This window comes from Cyrtonyx montezumae, unplaced genomic scaffold, assembly GCF_038088225.1.
Source record: "Cyrtonyx montezumae isolate F1298 unplaced genomic scaffold, pur_monq_1.0 scaffold_17, whole genome shotgun sequence".
NCBI lineage: Eukaryota > Metazoa > Chordata > Aves > Galliformes > Odontophoridae > Cyrtonyx > Cyrtonyx montezumae.
In genome coordinates, this window is record NW_027071903.1 from 17,424,194 (window position 1) to 17,443,620 (window position 19,427).

The window sequence follows — 19,427 nt, forward strand, 5'->3', positions numbered from 1 at the left end:
AAAAGGGACAAAGGAAAATACAATCATATCTGCAGTGACTCCTGATAGTTCAGCTGCTCAGATCATGGCTTGGCACGACTGCTGCAGCTCCATTTAGTTAAGCTGCAGGCTTGCCACATTATACAGACAGTCACGTTCATACACAGTGCTTCAGCACTCTGAAGGGCCCTTCCCATTTTCCTATACAGGCTTCGTTCAGATGCTGAATAAGAAGCAATGCAGAACTACAGTCACTGGGAAATCAAGCCACTATCTTCTGTGAACAAATTTGAACTGCTAACTTGGAACTCCATGTCACAAGTAATAGCCAGACTGGAGTAAACCGCAGGAAGGACCATGGTGAAGACTTAAAGTTATCCTTCAGATCACTTAATTAAAATAGTAATAAAGATTTCTAAAACAATCTGGGGAAGCCTGAATCACAAAACAAAAGTCATCTGAAATAGTTTAACAAAATTAAGGCTTTTTAATTCATTTTACTCGTGCTTGAGTGCATGAACTGCACTCTTCACAACTGCCCTTGTTCCTGTCACTCAACATAAAGAACAAGAGGTGATGGGAGAAAATGTAGTTCAACTTGTAATTCTGGTATTTGGAAAGCTACAAAATGTGTCTTTCAAAATATATCTTAAAATATTCTCTATATATCAAAGTGCTACTCTGAGTAAAAATCAGGCATCCTTGAAAAGTATCATTAAAGCACAATTAACAAGAGTGAAAAAAATCTCGAGAATGACCTGCATCCACAAGGACTGAATACATATTTTCACCAAAATCCTTCTAAAACTTCTGTGACTACAGAAAGCATGCAAGCTGTTATCCTTCCCCCTCCTTCCTCACAAGAGACTTCCGAGGAAGACTGGAATGTCTTGAGAATTAGTATCACCTCCAGAGACAACAGTTTGCATAAGAGATGCACTTAAGCTGTCTTTCTACATTATAAATACAGTATAAATCTGCAAGATACACAAATAAATTTTGACACTGAAATACACCTTTCACCAGGAATTTTACTGCTCATGACAGATTTAGCTTAGAAACCATCTATTCATGATTTAGTTCAATTATTTCCCCCCCCCCCACATTTAGTAAACTATCCAGTATATGACATTGGTGAGGCTGTAAGTAGGCACTGATGCCCTCTTCTCCTTTTGACACACAGTGAGGCCATTTCCTAAGATCCCATTACCACCAACATTGCATCTAACTTTGACACAAATTTATTACTGTTGAAACATTCTAATCTGCCATTAGAGCACTAAAGTGTGTGAAGCAATAAACCTGCCAAAACACATTAATCCAGCTATGGACCAGTTGTGTGCAATTCTGAATACATCTACTGTTTCCACTGCACAGCTCCTAACAGCAGGTATCTACTTTTTACTTGTTCCCTGGAAATGGAGAAGAAATGTGCTAAACTACATAAAGTTACAAAGAAGGTTACAAATAGTCCAAGTAGTTCTAAGCTTTATGGAACTGAAAATTCTACACTGAACTGAGAATGTTGATTTAAAAATTCCAAAACCTCAAAAGATTTCTGTACAATTCAGCACTAAATTTCTGTGCACCCTTCTCCATAACGTTCCAGTGGAACATAGCATTGTCGTACTACATAAAGCCATCAAGAATATTTATGCAATCCAGAGTCTATCCATATCAGTTTGTAATGACCCTTCCTTCAAAATAGCTTCTGAATGCTTCCCCTGTTGTATAACTCATTTTAACCTCACACCCACACATACAGAGACCACCATCTCAAACAACTCCATTTCAGTGTCACACAGCAATCTAGTTACTCATTAGCACACACATATATATACACACATGTACAAACACAAACTCGTGAAACCTCCAAACTGAAGGTGAATTAGCTACTCCAACTTATATCAACAGAGCTCAAATCACATTCTAGCAACAAATTTTACCTCTAGGAAGAAGTGCCTAAGGTGAACCCCCCGTAATACTGTTAACTTTACACAAAGAAATTCAGAATGAAATAACTTTTAATAAAGTATGAAATTCTAACTCTAATGTTTTTAAATATTTAAAAATATATTAAATTATTGTTTATATTTTAAAATATAAGGTCTACAAGTTAATTCGAGTTCAAGATAACTTTGGGACCTCTGCTTTTTGTAAACATCCCCTCATCATTAAATGATGAGCTGGAAAAGGTCAGAGGAGAATCATTCTTTAGTACACAAGATTCTCATGCTGTGTACGTTTTTGTGACAGAATAACTGTTTTACAGTGTATTCACAAAAACTAATACTAAAGAAATGAACTTTCAGCTAAGTATTTTCAAAAGAAATAGTACTGCAGCAACATGAAACTGCAGAACCACTCAGCCACCAGAATACCGGTTATCTCATCATGTGAGAATTCACCCTCTACAGAGGACTGTGTACTCTACAGACACTATATACATAGGAAGGAACAGGACAGAAACTCACAGAAGTCCAACTCTTCCATTATGAATGCGAGCTTACTGAGAAGAATACTTCTTTGAACTAGGAAGAATTTGAAACAAGATGATTGGATTGGAACGCTTAGCATCCACCCTAGGACCCACACAGAATCAGTAAAGATCATGATGGTTTCCAGGTTTGCATTTTCATATGCACTGCATTGTGGAAGCATTAGAATCAAAATGAACAAGTTGTGAAAATGTCCAATTCACAAACTTTAATCTAGGTCAAAATGGAAATAGGAAAAAAGCCTTAAAAAGAAGTGTTTGCTTTCAAAGTGTCTTGCTTTCAAAGCAAGATCCAAATGTGATGTAACAGATTCCAGGCAACTTGAAATCAATACTGCCTCCTGAAAGATAACAGCCATCAAGATTAATCTCTTTGAAACCATGACACAGTAGCTAGTGTCAGTACCTAGACCTTGAGATGAAAGTCTCTGAATTGCAGATGAACTCCCACAGACCTGGACAGTTTGTCCTTATCTGACATGAATATCTGTTCCCAGTCTATTATGTGTATCAGTCGAGATGCTACATGAAGTGGTCATTAGTAACTCCTGACCACAGAACTAGGCAGGCAGCTAGTGATCCATGCCAGGTACTGATCTAGTTGAATGCATTTTTTAAGTTCAAGAGAACTGTGTAACACTAAATGAAAATGACAAGATTTAAGACAAAATTGTAAGCATATAAAAAAGAAAAACCCTTGAAGATCAAATATTTGCTAAAACATTAAATTGCTCAGCTCCTGAACGGATTCACTTGTGTGTATCTGTCCTTACAGGGAAATATTGATGCTCAAGACACTCCACAAACTTTTACAGCCAATCAACCAATGCTTAATTGTTGCCCTGGTAAACTTCTAACAGTAGTAACAAATCCAAGAACACTTCTTATATAGACAACTTTACTACCTTTATGGGGTGAGGAGGAAACCTTTCACATTGCTTTTTGGTTAACACTGCTATCAGGTACCAAGCCAAGAGCTTTAGAAATGGATGTTATACACAGTTATAGTAAAACTCCCTCAATCTCTGCAAACAAGTGATGTTAAGCTATTTATGCCACTTCTAAGCTTTACTGGAAATAACCACAATTTCTGTTGGTGATAATAATTGATACTTATCCACACACACAAAAATAAAATGAACTCATTTCATCCTGGTAGCTGAACTAGCCTTGATTTTACTGAAAAAGAACCTAAAATTTGCAGCATAAATTTATACAGGCCTGTTATCTCATCAGTCATTCACACTCTTCAGTTTCCATTGTAGCTTAGACTTAAACCCTTTGGCCAACAGTCTCAAATTCAGAGAACTCCAGAACTATGTTCTGAGAAGCAGACTAAAAGACAAAGCTCAAGCTCACTCTAGTGAGGTAAATGAGTGCTGCTTGTATTAGACGTGAACAGAAATAAGCATCTCCACACATATAGTAGACTACATCATGTGACTGTTAATATCCAGACAAATTAAGGTTTCTATGACAACCAAGAAATGCACTTGACCATTTACAGCAAAAACAATCATGCACTTTATACAATAACAAGTAGTTTATGGCCTTGCCTACCTGCAAATGAATTCCTTCAGCAGGTACACAATGTATTGCTCAAAGTCATAAAAATATATATTATCTTTCCTTTAGCATTTAGATATATAAATATTTTACTGAAAAACATGCATCATTTAGATAAACAATTTTAAGAACATCCTCTAAACATGGGATTCTTTTGACATTTAGCTGTATAAAAAGATTACACAAAGTTAGCTACTCAAGTCAAGACAAACCAATACAGCAGTGAAGAGTCCATTGTGTGCTAGTCTAAAGTCAAGCACCTCTTGCAACATGTAATATATACACACATGAATGCATCATAAATTGAGAAAATTGCATAAATCCATCTGTATATTCTTCGGTCTTGTTTGGACTCCCAACTTACTGTTCACTTTTCTGCTCTTGTTTTCCATTCAGCTCTTGGTCAACTCTGCTTAATAAAGAAAACAGTGATGTTAAAACTATATTAAAGACAAATTTAGTTTGTAAGCTTATATACTAAACAAAACTATTAACAGGAAAAAGCTGAAAGCTCTGGCATGGAACAAGTTTTAGCACGTAAATATTGAATAGTGAAGATTTTTATTAAATGCAGTCAAAATAAATGTTTAAAAAGTCCATTTTCTTACTTCCCCCCTAGAAACTGATTAAAATTGTTAAGAAGCCATTAGAAGAAGTATAGCATTTAAAAAGCACAAGTGCAATTTGACTGCACAGCAAGGAAAAAGAGCAGGTTCTGTACTCTTACTTCCAAAAACAAGCAGGAATACAAGTCCTCAGTTAACAATACTATCAGGTGCTACTACCTGATGAATTCATATGTTGTAATATTAGCATGGAATTATTTACAATTTTACGGTAATTAAGACAAGAAGGTAACAGCATAAACATAATTAACAAGAGAGCAGTGCCTCCTAAACTGCAGTACTTTCTAATACATTGTAAGTCTCCTTTGACTACTCAGGAAAAACTCATTTCTGAATGGTTTTTGTATCTACCCTGGGACCAACAAACAAAGCATTGCTTTGGAGAAACCAGGGGATGGTTCACAGCCCTGCATGAAATATACTTTTCATCTTTACACTAAGATGAAAGCACAGTCTTAACTCTATCTTCAATAAAATAATGGAGATCGTTTAATTTAAGAACCAATCATAGTTCCAAAGCAACAGAGGCTCAGGAGAAGTTTGTCTTTAACAACTGAACTGGCTAACCTATCTGTTCAGTCCCTCCAATGACAGCCAGCCAGTATCTTCAAAATGATCAAAACAGTGATGGCTCTTCAAGGCCACAAACCCAGAAAAATGGGAGGCAGATGCTGAATTTTTTGCACTTCCAAGAACAGTACCTAATACATAGGGATTCAGTAAATCTGGAGCAGTGGTGTTTAGGGACAACATTCCTTGTTAAGGAACTGTTTACGTGCACAGTATGCTACTGCAATTCATCCCTGTACTCACTGCAGTAACTTAGGAAAGTATATTTTGACATGACTTATGGAACTAATTATAGGAAGCACAAGAAAATATGGTAATCTAATACAAGTTGGCTGTGCGTTTACCTACAGCTGGCAATATAAATCCACAAGCCATATCATACTCTCACTTCCAAAGTGACTCAAATATACATAGCCAAAGAATCCCTACTGCCATCCTCAAAAATCTTTGTATACAAACATCAACATGTCTCCTTTCCCATATTAGAATACCTACAGCTACTTTTAACACAATTAATATCTCACAACCACTTAGTTCCTGTGATCTTTCCTGTCTACTTAAGTTTCACTTCCAAACATAGTGCTTTTGCAAAAAGTAATGGCAGTGCTGACACTGTCAGGGACACTAAAGAGTGCTACTTCTCCTCCAGATTTTCAAGTTTACACATCACTGCTTGAATGTCTCAGGTTTACAGTCTGAACACAATGGGCCTTGCAATGCAATTGAGTCAAATTATGCATGCTGGAAAAAAGCAGGTAAAATTTTTCAATACACACTGAATGGGTTTCTTAAGCTTGGCTTTCTTAGAACTTCAGGTTACAACACCACTAGGAATTACTCCAATTAAGAGAACCTTGCAAAGTAGCTTCACGTGCAAGTTTTCAGGGAGAATTTTGAATTTTCATCAAGTGTTCCTTTGTTCATTGCCCAAGTTGGACAAAAAGCTTCCCTCAGTAGTTACGCACACAGAAGAATAGCTGAATAAGGTGAAGTTAACAGTAAAATATTGTAGTACATGTTAGTTATCCAGTAAATTATACAGTAAAAAGTAAAAGTAAATAAAATTATCATAGCTGACAGGATAGCTTGAATGGTTAGCAAGAGAATGAAAGTTTACAAAGTGAAAATCCAGTGATTGTTACCAAGGAATATATGCACTGCAAATACAAACAGCACTAAAAACATTAAACTGCATCTGTGCAAGTTAATAGCTAAAATGTGTAGTTAATAAGAAGCTAAGTACAAGATTAGAACTTCCTCCACAGTTGTGCTGCTGCTGTGTACTACAGCTTAGCACCTAAAAACAGCTCTTCAGACATCACTTGTTAGAAACAGTGGAACAATTTAATCAATTCATACAGAAGCATGCTTTTGCCTCTTGAAGATGTGGTTAAGAATCCACACATCCCCTTAGAACTCAATCACATTTAATACTAGACACTATTCACAAATACATGAGTTTTTCAGATGTTACTTTCATACATAAGAATTAGGTCACCAGTGCTTGTTTATATTTACAAATGCTTATTCCTTTACAAAAGTCAATCATCTGGGAGTTAGTTGCAGTGCAAATGTTCTTGTGTAGATGCAACCCTCATCAAAACATGAATATACCTTGTTTGTTTCTTTCTAAACTTTTCTTCTTCATACCTTGGTGGGGAAAAGTTTGATTTCAGTAAATATACAATGGCCAAATTCAACAGAAACTACATACTGGTATGAGTGTTAATATAGTTTGTGGAAAAATAACCAAGTTTTAAAATGAAAAAACAAACATCTTGCACCTTCAACATCATCAATTAGTATTAAATTTTAATTACTGTGGCATATTGACCCAGAACAACTTCCTGTGCAGTATTTATCCTTCGCTAAAGTTTGAAGTCTATATTCTTAGTAGTTTATAGCCAGTTATCAAACACAGAAGTCTGAGAATTAACTACTATAAAGGGTGAGCTTGGCTGACCTATGAAAACTGAAACAGGCTGCCCAGAAAAGCTGTGGATGCTCCATCCCTGGAGACCAGGCTGGATGGGGCCTTGGGCAGCCTGATACAGTGGGCAGCAACCAGCCCATGGCAGGGGTTTGGAACTGGATGGGCTTTCATGTCCTTCCAACCCAAGCAATTCCTTAGTAAAGATAGTAGTTCTGCAAGACTTGGAATGACAGCTTGAATTTCCCTAACATATTCTTCAAAAAAATCCACAACTAAAGCCAGCTGAATGTTTACTGCAGTAATCAGCAGTCTGTTTATCCAGCATGGATGCAATGCTCCACCCAAAGTGATATCACACCATCTTTCCTTATAGAATTCTCCACTACCCATCACATTTGTGATCACCTATAGTGCCACATACTCCATGGATTCTGTATGCTACACCTTCCAATTAATCTACTGACAGAACTATTAATATTTTTATCTATCTCTTTCAAGACAGAAGTTTGATTTCTCTTTATTACTACATCCACAAATTCTGTTCAAGTGTCATTATCACACTTGAGAGCAGAGTTGTGCTAACATTAAATGGATATTATATGGGAAAGGAAGGAAAAGTAGTTGGAAAACAGAAAAATCAAGGACGTTAGTGCTGCCTTCCCCTCTCTGCCAAAATAATTTTAGAAGTACTATGGGTAAGGATTCAAGTACTTTTCCACCACAGCTCCTTCTTCAAATGAAATCCCTACCCATGAGATATTTCACACTTTAATCTGTAAAGCAGTTCAGCATGAACAGTGAAGATACCATAAATAAGTTCAATGTAAGTGCACAAAATTTCTTACTCAAGCCCATTTAGCATACAATGGGTAGAACTGCTGCGAGGCCTAATCTACATAAGACTAGACACCACAAATTGCTAATTATGTAAGATGCTATACAAGAAAACCTTGCATGTTCGCATTCAATTCATTCTATTGGATATTAACATTCAGCAATTCTGCCTAGAGACAGCAATTTTATTAAATATCAAGTATTACATTCAAACTACTTTTCCTACACATGGTCAACATAGAACACATTTGAATTATAGGACGTACTGTTTTATGCACTCTGGGATGCCAACGTATTCCATGGGGATGAGTTCAGCTAGTTCTGCCAGGGTAAAAACATACCTAATTTTCTGGCTGAATTTTGAGCTGTGGAAGAACAAATGCAAGGTACAGTTACAACTTAAAATAGTATTCATTAGGTCAATATTTAAACAGTTCAAGATTCGAACTTTTAGAAAGAAAAGTAGCTTCCATATTATTACCTAATGAAAGGTTTTGTGATGGCCAGAAGTGTTCTGATGAACCAAGAAGGATGAACTATGATTAATGACTTCAGATTTTTCCTTAACCTGAAGGATTCGAATATTGAACATAATTAGAACAAAAAGGTAGCATGACAAAGGCTTTCTTAAAAAAAATATACAAAACATATGTTTTTTGAGATTACAAATTTGTTGTTTAATTCTAGTGCTCTGATATCCCATTACTTAAAATTACTGTCTGCCAGAAGAAAGTACAAAGATACAGTCAGAATTAAAAGGTTAGCATCATTTTAATAACAAAAGTTTGAGTTAACATACGATCAATAACAAAATACTACACTGTAACAGTATCTACCATTCTAACACTTCATTTTCACTTAAATACATATAAACAGAAAAATCAAGGATACCTACACCATAATTCTACACTGACAAGATGTCACTGTTAAGCAGACTGACTGTTGTACTGAAAATCTCTTCTGACATCTCAGTGATGAACAGACAAATTAAATAGCATTCAACACAAACATTCTGAGGACACACTACAGAACTTCTTACCTTCTGTCAATTTGCTGGTAACACTTCCTCAGCCAGCCTATGCTTGGCATTTTTCTCCGTGTTGTTGCACCATTCAGGTAAACTATCATATAATTCTCTGCTACTAGTAGCTCTAAAGTGCCAATTACATACCTGAAAACACAGGGAAGGAAAACCCTCAATTGAAGATTTGTAGTTCCTAGTACTGCCCAAACATCAAGAACAGAGAAGCTGACAACAGCAATGAGTCACATCTAACCACTTTTTCTTCCCATAGATTTACACACAGTTGCATTATTATTTTTACCCTTCTCTCATCTAAAAGAAAAGGCTTCATAAATAAAGATATTAAGTTTTACATTATGAAACCAAGATAGTTTTCAGAGGCAGATGACAACTTACTTAAATAGATTGTCCATTAGGTATCTGTAGTTAGGCTGGCTGCTTTCAGGCATAAAACAAACAGCAAACACAACAATGGCATTTAACCCATCACCATAATAACCTACAAAGAAAAAGGCAGGTGTAATGACTACAGTGATTATACCTTGACTTTTACTCAAAGAACATCCACGCACATACAGTAAGTTTAGTTTTTCCATTATTTCCCTTGAAGAGCTTTACAAACACCAATTGTATACGAATGGATATACACACACACTGTAAACCACCTAGCACCAGGCTGATATCTGGAACCTATTGGATGGCAGAGGTAAGAACAGCTATCAGACTGTTTTCATCAAGACTATGCTTTTAGTTAGAAGAAAAGTCTGTTTTCTATAAGTTTGTCTACTTTTAAAGAAATAATGTAAACAGATGCAATTAAAGTGCTGTACTTGTACTCCACATCTCAGTATATTTAGCGTTTTTCATGGTCAACTTTTCTTCCTACCTAAACTTCATACACTGTTTAGCTAGAGTCAGGAAACTGATTCTTGCCTGAGCAAACCTGAAGCTAGTTCTTTCAACACTCTTAAAACAAAAAAAAGCATAACTTTAAGACTGTAGAACATAAGCACATTATGAATACTCATGTTAGGAGCTAAACACGGGTACATTCTGGAACTTTAATACGGAAAAAGAATCAAACTAAGCACATGCCTTAACACTACAACAAACCACACCATCACAGTCTCCATTTTTTCTTTACCACTGCAACTCAGCTTCTAGTAGTAGTTTAACAGTTCCCCTCAGCACATCACTAATTCTTACCACCATGACTGATAACTTTTTTATACGGTTCGATTGCCTTCATGTCCACCCTATGGTCCTGTTCTCCAATCCTAAACATACGCCAGCGTCGACAGTCCTCTTTTTCCTCTGCTGCCGTATATTCAGTAAGTGATCCTTTTCTAATTACATCAGTAGTTTTTGGCTTTGGAAGATCATCTGCCAAAGTTAAAACACGTTCAATATCCATTATGAATACTGCAGACAGTGACTGCCAACTACAGTACAGGTTAACCATCTTGCTATCCAATTATTTTAAGTCAGCCGGTATGTTCGGCTGAAGAACATCAGTTTCTTCAGTCATTACAAAATACAATCTCACCAACATCAAACTTTTGTCAAAATACTGTTAGCTTTGTTTTCCATTTGAAAGTGCATGCAAAGTTGTGATTACGTAAGAAGCCTTCTTAACTGAAAGTATTCAGCAATTGGTCTTAATGAATTTCACCAAAACAGACAAAGTGGTTAACTCTGTGATAATCAAACAGGTTACCTGATCACAGACTTACACAGAAGCATAATTTAAAACATTAACACTATCTTGCAAGCAGACATGCAGGCATTCTATTAAAAATTAAATCTAATTCATGTGTGCGCGCAATCACTATATGAAATTTATGCTGACAGCAATCTGTCAAAAAATTTGCTCCAATTAAATAATGATTCTTGACTTCGTTGCATAGACCTTACACAGACCTTACCCAAAGCGAGAAAAACCTACTGCAAGTTAGTTGTCTGTTCCCAAGACAAAGCTGTTAACTGAAACTATCCTCCCAGGAAAATGAAGGCAGCAGCATTAAAGGAAGAAAAGACAGAAACCCTTTTCAGCCACTTTTGAAAAACAAGGCACAAATATCTGGAACATTTCCTTAGAAGCACTGCAGAGCTAACCCTAAACACCAGCTCTTCACCTTCAGAGTTCTAAAACAGATTCTTTTACACAGGTAAGCCCACAAGTTTCAAAAACTTGACCTGCAACATCATAAGTATTAAAAATGCTTGTGTTAAAGAAAGCTTATAAATGGAAGAAAAACAATCTTGGAATGAATAACATTTTTTTCACAAGTAACAATGAAAAGAACTTCCTGTTTTCTCAGGATCTTTTTTTTTTTTTTTTTTTTTTACTTTGCAGCATAAAACAAATAATAGTCAAAGTTAATGTTTATCTACAATTTTAGATACATTCTTGTGATATTTACAGAAGTTAAATTCCAACAGTTCTTAGCTTATGTTAAAAGGGCCCTAAATTAAACCTTAAGTTTGAAGCTTATGCCTTAACTCCTACACAGAACTTTGCAACTTCAAATAAAATGCATTAGATTCATCAGATTTTGCCTGTACAGATTTAATTAATTTCTAAAGGATCATTTCTGTAACACTTCTAGTGTGGCTATAGGTAAGTTACTTTGAAGATCTTTCATACTGGTAGAAAATAGAGGTTTTTCTATTCCAGTCAATACTGAAAGCTTGCGAACTCTGATGGGTTCTGACCTTTACTCAGTTTCATTACAGTATTATACAAGATAAATTATTACTTATTTTTAAAAACATGGTTCAGACCTCTTTAAATGCAAAGGCTTGCAATTCAGAAATTTCTGATAAGCTAATCTACAACCTAGAGTTGTAGAATCTACAACCTTACCACCCACGCTTATCTACAACCTGCATGGTGCTTACCTCCATACAGAATAGAACTACAACACACTAAGTGTACGTTTTGACCAACTTGGTTCTTAAAACCATAGTGCAATGGAGAAGGATTTGTCATAACTGAGTCTAGGCAGTGTTCACTGACATTCACTTCAGTTTATTTGGGGTTAAAGTTATTATGTTTGTTGACTGACTAGCAAACAAGGTATGAATTGCTTTGTAAAAAATAACTGCCTTTAGTTCTATCTAATCACTCTCATTAGAAAAGAAATTGTCAGTCACAGTTCTCTCCCACCTGAAGAACTGCTGACTTGCATGCAGGAAAATATCCTATAGCATCAGACAAGAGCTACAAAACACTTACCTTCCCATTCAAACTCATTGCTGTTCTCTGAAGGAGTATCTAAGTCATCCAAATCAATGTCTCCACTCTCATCCAAGTCAGACAAAATTGATTCCTCACTGCGATCTAAAGTCAAGCTAATATCTGGAGCTGGAAGTTTCTTCCTCACTTTGGTTCCATTAACTGCTGCATTTAAAAAAGCAAATTTGTCTTCAAAGCTGAAGTGAGTTCAGAGCACAGTAACCACACAGAACAGCACAGCACTTCCTTAGAGTACGAGTTAATGCCCACCACTTAACACATCTTAAGATCAGGAATTAAAAGACATGGGGTAAAAAGAACAGAATGCTGGAGACTGAAGTTCAAGTCCTCAAAACGTTATGTTTACCCAATTGCATACATACTATGGTCAGAGGATGATCACAGTACTATTGGAAAAAGAAAATTGTAAAGTGCCTCCTCCTCTAGTATTACATAGAGTGCAATGCCTTTGCATTTTGGCCCTTCTTTTTGTCAGGAATCTGTAAACATCAGAGCCATCTTTGAAAAAAGGAGAATACAAGGCACAGAAACAAAATTAAAAAAGAAAAAAGGCCAAAAGACAACACTATGCGCTGGAGAGCCCACTATGGGCAAGGAAATGTACAACATGCTTCTACACAAGGGAAACATTTTTGTGATTCAGACAGCAGCTAAAAGCAGCAAATAAAATAAAGATACATAAAGATACAGATCCAGCACTGGAATCGTCCAAGATAAAGCAAGCAGACTGAAAAGATCTAGAACAGTTTACAAATGAAGTGCACTGGGATTGTTTGCCTTTTGATCTTTTAGACTGACAATACTCTTAAAAGACCACAAAGGCCTGGAATTTGGAGCTAGATAAGGCAGGCCCTAAGTGATACACAGAAGTCAAATATGAACCAAATACAGAACCAAGATTTTAAGATCACCCATGAAATGAGGGCAATCATTCATTTATCTCCATTATTACCCAGATAACTCAGTTCACACATGAATATGTCACTTTGAATGCTGATCCCTCAAGCCTCATCAAAAACAAAAAACAACAACAAAAAATAGAGCTTTAGAACAGCCATTCACACAGGAAACCATCAGCCTGACTGCACTGAAATGTTCGTACCAGTTTCACCTTCTGTTCCAGCTGCAGCCAATATATCTGAGTCAACAGGATCATCCTCTGGCAGGGGCCTGATAAACAAAATAGTTTTTAATAACAGTTCCTGCTAAAAACACACTGTGTTAGTACTGATCTAAATACACACATGCAATCTAAATTCAAACAGGCAGTAAAGCAAGCAACACAGCAGAAACTTCCCTTATAGCATTCAAATTATGAAATGCCGAAGTACTGGGATGCTACGGGCATTAACTTTAAGAAAACTTACTGTATTCTTGCTTGGTAAAGTTTAACATTAAATACATCACACAAGCAGAACTCATTTTATTACAGAACACCTCTGTAGTCAGCTTTTTTGATTTCTCCGTAGGTCTCAACATCATAGCACTCTTAAATGCTGTAAGTTTTGCTGAAAAATATTGCTTCTTGAAGTATTCAGGCCCTCAGTCATCAGTGATAATAAGCAAACAGACAAAAAGTTCACTTACCACCTGAAGAAAACAAAGCTGAACTTACAATTTCATTTTGCTAACACTAGAAATTTCAACACAGGCATTCTTGTATTACTTAGAAATTAACATAAAGTTATCCCTTTCCAGACCACAAAGAATCAAGGCACAAAACCCTCTCAAGACCAACGTTAGTGGAAATGACTGCAAGACTGAGTATTAGTTTATCAGGAAAATAAGAGATATATTATTTTGGATGTTAAATATTTAATTTTTATTTACAAAAAGTTTAAAACCTTGGAAAATCTTCATCTTGCCATTCTTCTTTAAACTCAACACCTTCCATTCTCCAGCCAACGTGAACTGCTAATAGTTACTCCTGATCAGCCAGAACCTCTTGTCTTCTGGACAGAAGGCTAAAAAGAAGCTACAGGAACATAAAAAGAATATATAGTTCAGCATCCTATCGCTTACCACCAAGTTGAGATATTGTGTGGAAAAAACAGAACCGTGAACAGTTCATACACAGCCACCCCATCCCCACTTTTTTTTCAAATGCAAAACTAGTTATAAACTGCTTATAATAACAAATCTGTTGCAATGATTTAGGTTGGAAGGCATCTCTTGAGATCATCGAATACAATACTCTGCTCAAGAAGAATCAATCTTTAAGTTATAGCCAATGCTCAGAGTAACGTGATCTTTCATTTAGGATTACATCACTTCACTCCACACAGTAAAATAATAATTAAAAAACCTGACAACTCTCCAGTGCATTCTGGGGAATAAAGCAAAAAAAAAAAAAGCACTCACCCTAAGATTTGCGAGTCAAGCAGTGGTCTTTCAGGCTCACCCATCACCAGCAACATGGAATCCCCAACAACAGAACATAATAAACCATCCTGTTAACATACAAATCCAATCCCGTCAAAAATCCCGGCTGTGTTGGCTCTGAGGATTGATAGGAATAGGTAAACTTATCAATAATATGAAAATCAGTACAAATCAAAACAGGAAACTGAATCCTACTTTTAAATGCAAAGAAGCAATTAAGATAAAACCTAGTAAGTATGGAGGTGGAATACAATCATACTGCTAATTAAGCTAGAGAGACACCTTATTCTTACATGGATAAAAAGAAACAAGTTATACTCATCATTCAATAGAATCAGCTATTATGGAAAACGGGGAGTTCTCCTGATCTGATAATAACCACAGACTGATTCCCAAAAGACCTGCAATGCTTAAGACTATACAAACCAAGCTGCTTAATATAAAAATTTATAAGGTTTGGGTTGTTAAAACTGTTTTGCCAGAAACAATCAAGCTTGAATTTGTCATCAGTGCTTTATTTTACTGATGCTTTCCTTCCTCCCACACCCAATAAATAAATATAAAACTTCCAGAAGGTGCAACCTAACTCCCCTTAGCAGAATCCTTTCCTCATTTGAGCTGTTGAGCCCCTGACCAGCTCAGCTATGAAGTATGCATCTGTACAGCCTCTGAGAAGGTGTCCCAGTAAGTCCCAGCTCTCCTTTCTATCTGTGCACTTCAACTAACATGCTGTCCAGAACATCTTCTTGCAGCTTGAATCATACCACCTTCCTCTCAAAATACATCCTCTCTCATTAAAGATGTCGACACCTTTGGTATGAAGTTGCTCCTGCATACTAACACACTGAGTGTTTGCAATAATGAATTTAAAGTATTTGCTTGGGGATGAAGTCCTATTTTGATCAGCAGGAATGATTAATCTGTACATAACATTCTGTTACATTCATTTTGGGACACTGAGATGAAGTACAAGGAGTGGCACAATATATCCCACATGGTCAAATGAAGAGAATATGGCTGTTTATTCCATACTGACTGTAACCATCCAAAACCTTCCGAAAGACGGAGCTCCCTAAAAACATAAACCTAAAAGAAAATCTCAACTGGTTACTTCATTCTTAAGGGCAGATAAAGAAAGGAAGAAATGTCACAGCAGAAGGAAAGACAACTAACTCAGAAGCTGCATGGGTGGCTGTAAGGCACTACTTCTGAGCGGGCCTGCCCTGCATTCACACTGCTGTTCCCCAAAGACTCACAGCTGAGTTCTGCCCTCACAGCTTAATCACCACACATGCTGAATGCTGAACACCAAGGAATCTCTGTCCACTTCAGATGTACCATGTTTCAGCGCAGAAACAGTTCCTATCAGCGTACAGGAAATGTGTGGTGTTTAGAAGTTATTTCTGCTGTAATCGAACTAAGATTCTTCTAGAACACACTTCCCACATCAGCAGCTTCTCATAAAGGTAGATTTCAAAATCATAATTCATTAAATACTGTGCAGAATAATTGCAAACAACTTAAAGGGCAAGCTCCAAGTCCTACATCAGAAAAGCATGAGTTTAGGCTATTTCACTTCTGCATCCTACTTGAAATGCAGACTAGCAAGTTGTTTCAGATGCTTTGACTTAAAGTCTATCTTAACTATCACTTGTCAATCAAAAAATAAGAAATCCAGGAGGACAGGTAACCTTCAGCTTCAGGAAAATTCTAGAAAAGTGCAGACCTCCAGGATGGCTAATGTATGATTTTATATTGTAATATCAAGGCTTACAAAGCAAGAAAAAGCCTCTGCTCACTCAAGCTAAAACAAGGGTTCAGAATAGTCTTCCCATGGCTGCTGTGGTAGCGGTAGCAGTGGCTTTGCTTTTTACTGCACCCAAGACTTTTTAAATCAGCTGCAAATGAAACGTAAATATTAAACTTGAAAGTATAACACTAATAATGCAACTCTTTACTAGTCACGTAGAAAAAAAGCAATTAATTCCTGATTCATCCTAGCACTTTTCACAGCCAACTCAGTTTCTCAGAACAACAGATTTGCTCGCTGTACAGATAAGAAATTAGAAGACTGTGAGATATATCAGGTCATAAACTTCAGCACAGAGAACAGCCAGCTGCAGGACTGCAATGTGGTTCTGCTCTCTTCACACAACTCTTGGGCTTTGGTGATCAGAAATACTTTTAATCAAGGTAGAGCACTACAAACAGGACAGAAGTACCACCAGGCACATCACTGTGATCTCTTCTCCTCTGCCACAGCTAATGAAAGGACTTGAATGCAGACCCACAGGTCAAACCCATATAAATACTTCGCTGAGGTGTATTACTGCTTGCACCAGAAGTCAAACATGGGTGTTCTCATCCTTTCCCTGGAAGGAGAGTTGATTCTCAGTTCTCCCCAGCACTGAGCTGGCTTGGTTTGGGTACACGTAGGGTACAAGTATGGCCCGGCTGAAAAAGACGACAACTGAACTACCACTGTTTGATATAGCTATACATACACTCTATAATGTCCTGATACTTAAAGGAGAAACGATGACAAAATGCATAAAATTTACTTCTGAAAAAGGCCTGTTGCCCATCTGAGGGCTTTTTTCTTTTAATTTTAAAGATTTTCTTTGACCTTTAAATTCCCCGAAGAACACAAACAGGAAATAAGCATTTGTACAGCCACATCTACATATCCAATACAAATACCCATCACATTCAGTCCCTGATGAGGATATAAAGATCACAGCATTTGAAGTAGAATGAACACAGAGTTCATTCTGCAAGACACCTGCCCTGATGAGTACACTGCTGAGCTCCACCCCGACGCACACAGGGAACAGCACACTGCTGCAGTCCCAGCGAGCTGGGAAATGTCAGGCTGCTGCGCTCCTGCATTTCACCATCACCATTTCATGAGAAAGATCAAATGGAATTCCACATTCCTGGCATTAAAGAGGTGCCTCCAAGAGTAGTTTTCAATTTCAAAGCGCACCAGAAGAACACATGTATAATTTTCTTGCACAGATTCATATTGCAAAGCTCCCTGTAATTTTTTAAGCATTTCCATAACCCCACTGGCTTTGGGAATGAAGCCGCACTCACTGCAATCACCCAGATACAGGGACAGACATCCAAGTCGTGTCCACACGAGGAGGCAAGGCACAGGCTGCTGGCAGTACTTAGCTCTTCCCTCCGCTGCCTTTCCTCAACAGAGCGCACACAAATCACTCGGCAGAACAAGAGCTGCAAGCTCATACCACTCCGAGCAGTGCAGGAATGTGCACTCCTGAACCCACCGGGATTTGCTTACAGGTGGGCGCCAATCTGTCCGACAGGCACTCACAGCCGATGGAAAAGCAAACCATAACATTCGCCGAGAAACCAATTAACCAAACCCACCGGTTACTGCGCAGCACGTAAGGAGGAACCCAACGCACAGCCCCAGCTCCGACAGCTCCGCACCACTAAGGGCGCGCGGCAAAATCCCATTTCGATCTCCCCTTCCCCTACTCCGCCGGCTCTGGAGGAGCAGCGCAGGTCCCCGCAGACGGACACCGGGCCCGCGCTGCTCCGGCTGCGGCCGCCCCTCGCTACGAGAAGCGCGTACCGAGACGAAGCGGGGCCCGTCCTGCTCCGCTCCCAGCGCCGTAGCTCGGGGAGCCGCGCCCCGCAGCGCAACGCTCCCGGCGAGGCCTCAGCGGGCTGACCCTGCGGGCGGCTAAACCACGGCCCCACAGCCCGAGGTCCCGACCCGCCGCCGTTTCCCCCCACCCCCTCGGCCGTACCTGGCGGAAATCGGACGGCACGGGCCCCACCGCGGCGGACACGGCCCCAAGCGCCGCAACGCCCTGCGCGCCGCCCCGCGCGGCCCCGGAAGCGCGCACGCCATCCGCTTCACGTGACCTCCGCGCTTCACAAGGATTGGAGCGCTCGCGCGCATGCGCCAGAGCGCCACCGCCCTCCTCCCCCCATGCGGTTGGCGCATGCGTGCTTGCTGCTCGCACGCGGCGGGCTTTGGGGGGCGCGCGGCTCCGTGAGGTGATTGCCTCCGTGAGGTGATGGTTTCATGACGTGATTGCCTCCGTGAGGTGGCAAGTTTCATATTTTTAATAGCAACTGATTTCTACATCTGCTGAAATGTGAACACACGTATTTCTAGTGTGTGTGTGCAAACAAATTCAGCTGTGCGGACCTGGCCATCTGCCACTGACGTTGCAGCAGTCAGAAAATGGAGAAAAATACGATAATATATTGCTAAAGAAGAATAGAAAGCAGAGACACTCACCCCCCACTCCAGCAAAGATGAAATGTGAGCAAAGCAGGAAGTAAAGCAATTAAGGTAAATTTGTTAGAATATTTATAAGGAATTAGCGTGATTAAATAGCAAACAACCCGAGGCCTGTAGGCATTATTGCAAAGTAAGCTTATCAGGTAATAGTTACAAATACAAAGCCAGAGTTCGCTTGGATATAAAGAAACACGAAGCTACTGTCATGAGAAATACAGTATAACAGGAAGGGGAAACAGCAAAAGGAAAAGAGCATTTTATTCTCCCACCTCTGTTGTCACTTGGTTTTGTTTTTGTCTGCAGATGTAGCAGCCACAGAAGGTGATGAAACAGCATTATTCGGGGCTTCAGGACGTTTTCCTGCTGGCTCCTGGATGTACACCAAACTTAGCACTACTACTGCACATGCTTTGGAACCCCTCGTGCCCATAGCATACCAGTTTTTAACAGTGCAGATCTGATGACAGGAATTTTG

General features: G+C 38.5%; 1 protein-coding gene across 2 annotated transcripts; it reads right to left on the minus strand.

Annotated features, from left to right (window-relative positions):
• Positions 1 to 3,612: 3,612 nt before the first annotated feature.
• BNIP2 (BCL2 interacting protein 2) lies at positions 3,613 to 14,822 on the minus strand. 2 transcript variants are annotated; one of them, XM_065733497.1, is made up of 11 exons: positions 14,650 to 14,822; positions 14,133 to 14,263; positions 13,391 to 13,458; positions 12,268 to 12,432; positions 10,236 to 10,412; positions 9,426 to 9,528; positions 9,045 to 9,176; positions 8,487 to 8,573; positions 8,272 to 8,370; positions 6,853 to 6,888; positions 3,613 to 4,451 (listed from the first exon to the last, which is right to left on the minus strand). In XM_065733497.1, exons 2-11 carry the CDS (start codon positions 14,180 to 14,182, stop codon positions 4,403 to 4,405), a joined length of 966 nt encoding a protein of 321 aa, XP_065589569.1. In that variant the 5' UTR covers positions 14,183 to 14,263; positions 14,650 to 14,822; the 3' UTR covers positions 3,613 to 4,402. The 2 variants fall into 2 exon arrangements, with proteins under 2 accessions (XP_065589569.1, XP_065589570.1); XM_065733498.1 differs by lacking the exon at positions 6,853 to 6,888.
• Positions 14,823 to 19,427: the final 4,605 nt, after the last annotated feature.